The sequence below is a fragment of the Saccoglossus kowalevskii genome, chromosome 21 (assembly GCF_978046115.1).
Source record: "Saccoglossus kowalevskii chromosome 21, keSacKowa6.1, whole genome shotgun sequence".
Taxonomy (NCBI): Eukaryota; Metazoa; Hemichordata; class Enteropneusta; family Harrimaniidae; genus Saccoglossus; species Saccoglossus kowalevskii.
Genome location: NC_140661.1, coordinates 12,806,571 through 12,812,570, shown reverse-complemented (window position 1 = coordinate 12,812,570; position 6,000 = coordinate 12,806,571). Strand labels below are relative to the sequence as shown.

Genomic DNA, 6,000 nt, shown 5'->3' with positions numbered 1-6,000 from the left:
ACGTAACGCATAATGTAGTTTGTTATGTTTGCTAAAAAGTGTGTCGCAATTATTATTTGTTGAATAAACTTAACATTACCCAGGCCTCATTCCGTATTTGATTAACCATCATCCCATCTGTATGCAACAGGCGTCTAAACCTCTTACTCTAAAACAACTTTCTATTTCCAAAAAAAAAAAAAAAAATCAATCAGATCTACAACCCAATTCATGTATGCAGTTCAAACCCCGAGTCCACTGCTCCCTAGATCTATGCAACCATGGTATCACGAGTTATACTTTTCCCCTGTCCACACTTGACAGTCGTTATTAACCTAGTTGCTGCGATTCAGTACTATTAATATAAACGGAACGTGAACAAAGTAGGCCTGAGCACATGGCCGTCTGATTAATGCATATTTTACGTGATTTTCCCTTCAAAGTTATTAGTCGATTACGTTTCGTTCGCATCATTACAGCGTGCACATGCCAGTCATTGTGAAAAAAGACTCGTATATTTTTTTCTGAATCGTCATTTTGACAATTGGTGCTAAATTTTTTTAAAATTGATTCCACATGTGAATATGAGATCCGATGAAGTAGGTCATTCTAACTTCTCCCCTCCTTTCCATTCAAACGAGGTTAGGCTAGGAAAAAAAATCCTGTTTCTCGTTTCATTGAGTTCATGGGCTATTGCATACTTTTGAAGTTAATACGCGGGATTCCTCCATTTCGGTTTTAATTATTTTGAAAAAAAAAATCGAGGTCGTATTATTCCAAGGATGAATCTACGCCGATCACTTCTCAATTAGTTGTGGTCTGAAAATAACCTTGTACTATGACCACATTCTCTGATATGATGGCGCTTCTGTGCGTTAACACGCACTGTGAAGATCGGTAATTGTATTACAATGAATTTCATGAAGGCATGGAAGTTTTTTTTTTTTTTTTTTTATTTATAAAATAAATTTTCAATGATTCAGAAATTTAAAATGGCGGTTAAAAACAACTTGACCGATCACAACGCGTTAACGGATGCATGACAGTAAATCTGCCATAGATTGGAGCAAGCCCGCAAATACTCATGTGTAATGGACGTTACTAAATGGGTCTTCCAGGGTATATGTTTTAAAATTATGCCTTCGTGAAATTCACTATATCTTCATGTGTGGACATGTCCCACACTAAATCACAGAGCTTATTTATTTTGTATTTTTCTAGTGAGTAGCAATTATTTAAGTTACGATTTCACCAATTCGTAATTTGAAGATGGCATCTCAACTCATTGTGAGTCACTGATTTCACTGTTTGTCAGTAAATTGTTAACTGTTGTTAGTTGTTACGTTAGGGAATAACAGAAACATATTGATGATTGAATGTTAAAACTTCACTTAAGTATTTTAACATTTTTTTTCCATTCTCATGACATTAATTTTAAAAATAAAGAAAATAAAGCACATAACATGCGTGAGAAGAGCATATTCAATAACATTTTACTGACAAAGACTTTACATAAGTCCCAGTCAACCCCGAAAATATTCCAGTTTTTCCTAGAGCTATAGATTCAAGAGAGATGCGTAATATTTAGTTCCAGTTTAGAATAAATTAACAATTTTGACTTCTGTACATGTCCTGTTGATAAATGAACGCTCCTCGACTATTAGCCGATCTCACGAGATGTAAATGTAGATCTCACGAGATGTAGATAGGTGCGCTTCTATAATTAGCTAATCTCACAAGAAGTTAATGGGAGCATATCGATCATTTGCTGATTTCACGAGATGTAGCCACGATAAATACGGGTGGTTACATTTAGTTGAACGTGTTGCTTCACAGGAAATTCAATTGAAAAATAGTGCACAGCAGCTGTTCAACGAAAACGTGGTCCAAAAGCTTGGTTGTACATTGTCGTATTGAGTGATATAATTAAGCGGATTGATGGGAATGCCAGTCGCGATATTGCAGCCTATAAAAGTTTACATGAATCCCAAGGCATTGTTTTCAACTTGAAAACACAGGAATGCAGACTGTTTGTTTAGGTTGATGCCAGTGCGGTTACACCGATAACAGATCTATTCGGTACTGCGTATCATTCTTTGAAAGGCTGTTATGAAATGGCTAACACTTGTTCAAACAACGTTGATAATAGGTCAGGACAGAAAAGCATTATACGATGTAGTTAATGTACACGGGGAAAGGTAGAGGGGAAGCAAGCAGGCTCAACCAAATATACATCTCATTAACTTAGCAATTGAACACATAAATTGTGTACAAAAATCCAGATGTTCTGCTATTTCGAGTCGTTCAATTGATGCGGGTTAGTTAATTAATTGCCCGGGTATTCAGAGGTTCAGCAAATAATGTACGGATGTATACTTTTCTAAAGACGTATTTGGATAAAAGGTAATTAAATCTCGTATACGAAAGGCTACGTTCGTTCCCACAAGGACGCGTGTGGTAGATATAATCGAGCCTAAATAGCGATGTGCTTTTGACAACGATTCATATGTATTTTCATTGAGTTTAGATAAAGAGATAAATACATTGTATTTGTGTAATGATTTGAAGCTATGACGTTTAGTTTAGTTGTTTGCATAATGATATTGATACATTGTCATGGAACATCTCGTGAGTATTTAGACTCAGGCCTAGCAGTTGAGCAATAGTGCTCCTCTCCAGTTCGTTATTCTCCTCCCCGGTTTGGTGACCAATACTCACTTAGTTCACTTACCTTGAGAAATCTGTTCTCAGTTTACAACTTGATTGTTACCAAATTAGTCAAAAACAACTTTTATCTCAAGGTTCTTCATATGCGAACAACAACTAAAAAATCCTGCAAATCATGACATTGATATTGATACTTGCTGTACCCAAAACATAATAGTATTGGTAACGTTTTATTATAGATGAGCAGAGACTTGCACGTCACCAAAATAATTAAATCTTACATTATTTTAAATTGTGTACCATTGAGCATTATGTAAAAGAGCTTCCTATTGCATATATTGGGAAAACTATTATTACACCGGAAACTCGCTAAATTAAATGCCATGTGTTTAGTCTTTCAACAATATTAGGATTCCTGTCGATAATATGAATGAAATTTCATCCATTTTACCAAGCTGAATATTGAAATATGAAAGAATATTTTCACCATAGAAACCAGTGCAGAAATGCAAATTTTGATCGAATATAACACAAATTGTATAATCACGTCAATTAGATAAATCAGCGATAATTCCGTCTTTTAAAATGCTGCTTTCCAATAAAAAAAAATCCAGTCCAATAATTTAACAAAACAATCCAATTTGATTTGGGTTAATATTGTTGACATTTTAAAAAGATTCCATTTGCTAAAATTCATTTTACGGCGTCTTTTTGTACTCTCATCAAACATTTATTGGAAGAAAGGGTGGTGTTGCTGGACGTTCGACTAAAATTTTCTTTTTATCTTCATCTCCGATTTCCTAATAAACAGGTTCACTCTCAGAATGTCCAGCTCTAGGGTTGCCAAGCAACGGAAATGTGACATGTAATGATGAAGCACAGCGAACGTAAGTTTTTCTTTTATCGGTTTGTATCACGTGACGGAATGGATATTCCATTTATTATTCTGTATTATTTGTGCAAAAATATATACAATATATTATTTGGCCATATGATACTTTTTTTTAAGTCTAGCGGCTTTTTAAGTTGACAAAGCGGAGTTGTTCATATTACGGATTGTCCGTCGTCGTCCGTTGGCGTCAACATTACATTTTCGACTTCTTCTTGAAAACGGCAAGTCCGCATGCTTTGATACTTGGTATATATGTGCCTTGGTGGATCTCTTCCAGATTTGAGAAGATATCATTTCGTGAAGATAACTCCAAATATCTACTATAAAGTGGAGCCATGTCAGCCGGCTGTTGTTGTCTTGTCTAATTTTTTGTTCTTGATGGAATAAATTGTAGTGGCATTAGTAATATGGCAAATATCTTGTTAGACCGGTCAAACGTATGTTTTTTTGGGGGGGGGTATTTATAGTGTAAAATTAATTATTATCATGAATTACAACAAAGTTTTGAAATGTCAATAAAACGCGTGATTTACAAAATCACTGAAATATTATTCATGATTGTTTTGTTTACAGAGTATGTATACCATATTGCAACCCTGGTTATATAGTACCAGAGGAATACGACGACACGGAGTTTATCTGTGAACATACCAGTTATAGATGGGCGCCCTCACACAGTGTTCCCGGCTGTGTTGGTAAGTACTCGTACTCAGAGTTATAAGGAAACGCCCTCTGTTGGTGAAAATTGCAATCTCTAACTTATTTGCGTCGATGCCCTGTGGTCGATGATTGAAATTTTCGCAGCCAACTTCTGCGGCAGCAACTTTTCGCGCCGACTTCGCAGATTTAGCAACTTTACACTTCCACGACCCAACCACCACGGTATGTAAAGCAAGTTTCTCGTCCAAAGCAACTTCCGCGATTTGTAAACAAATTTCTTGCCGACTTAGCGTTTTCCATGATATGTAGACAACTGCCACACCGGCAGGCTCCTCACAAACTTTATGTACATACGTGCACAGTCCCTCAATCACGGGACTGTGGTACAATCAAAGCAGCAACCCCCACACAGAAAATGGTATAGTCGAAAAGGCATGGAGGCCTAAGGTTTTCTGACAACAACTAGTATATCTCTTCACAAGAACACGGGAAGGTAGGGTTGCTTTTAAACATGGACAGTATATTCTGTCTATGTTTTATCAAACTTATGGTCAAGTGTTTTCGTCTTGGACAGATCACAGTCGCTTGTAACATTAAGGTAAATTCGACTTTACAAGCGAGTGTGAGTAATCATTTTCCCGCCCGGACAGTACGCAGTCAAGCCAAGCTGGGATGTAATCGAAAATTTTTGTGGCAAACTATGGCAAATACCAGGCAACTTTAAACCCAAATTCTGACTACCGGTATATAATGGACCAATAAAAAGGCGAGCATAATGTATTTAATCAGCATAAAGACAACACATCTGACAAGATTCAGTAAACCTGCATCTTTCACTATTAGGAGATCGAACACCTGTTAATTTTTCGGCAATTTACAATTTACTATGAATATCATAGTACTGACTACTAGTATGCCAAATTTATAATAAGGCCAGACTTTTTTTACTACTTTGATACTTGGTGTATATGTACCTTGGGTAGACCTCTCTTAGCTAAATGTTCATTTTGTAATGATATCTTCAGTTCTCTAATTTTGGTGAATATTTTTGTCATTTTTGGTAAAAAGTGATATTTTCGACTTCTTGTTAAAAATCGCAAGTCCAATTGCTTTGATATTACATATATAGGTACTACATGTGAACCTCTCTCAGATTTGTTCATTTTGTAATGATATCTTTAATTCTCTAATTTTGGTGAATATTTTTGTCATTTTTGGTAAAAAGTGATATTTTCGACTTCTTGTTAAAAACAGCAAGTCCAATTGCTTTGATATTACATATATAGGTACTACATGTGGACCTCTCTCCGATTTGTTCATTTTGTAATGATATCTTTAATTCTCTAATTTTGGTGAATATTTTTGTAATTTTTTGTAAAAAGTGACATTTTCGAGTTCTTGTTAAAAACCGCAAGTCCAATTGCTTTGATATTACATATATAGGTACTACATGTGGACTTCTCTCAGATTTGTTCATTTTGTAATGATATCTTCAATTCTCTAATTTTGGTGAATATTTTTGTCATTTTTGGTAAAAAATGATATTTTCGACTTCTTGTTAAAAACCCATTGCTTTGATACTATAACCCCCAGGAAGAACAACCACTTTGTTTCCTTTGAACTATGATAGTTGCCACGATGACGAATGTTTATTTTGACTGTTTATTTCGTCGCATTAAAAAATAAGCCGATTTACGCAAATGAACGTTTATCTCCGACTATCGGTCATTTTCGGAGTCAATCAGGCGACTTCGGGGATCACGTGATCGAGTTGTTTCGGTTATAGCATAAAAAAACAATGG

The 6,000-nt window shown here is 35.5% G+C and overlaps 1 protein-coding gene across 1 annotated transcript in view; it reads left to right on the top strand.

Moving 5' to 3' along the window:
• Positions 1-817: 817 nt before the first annotated feature.
• LOC100313629 (hemolectin) overlaps positions 818-6,000 on the top strand; it is a 29,365-nt gene continuing 24,182 nt past the window's right edge. The window contains exons 1-2 of the mRNA XM_085495035.1: positions 818-876; positions 4,112-4,233. Coding sequence (XP_085351161.1) covers positions 818-876; positions 4,112-4,233 — 181 coding nt within the window. The remainder of the gene's footprint in view (positions 877-4,111; positions 4,234-6,000) is intronic.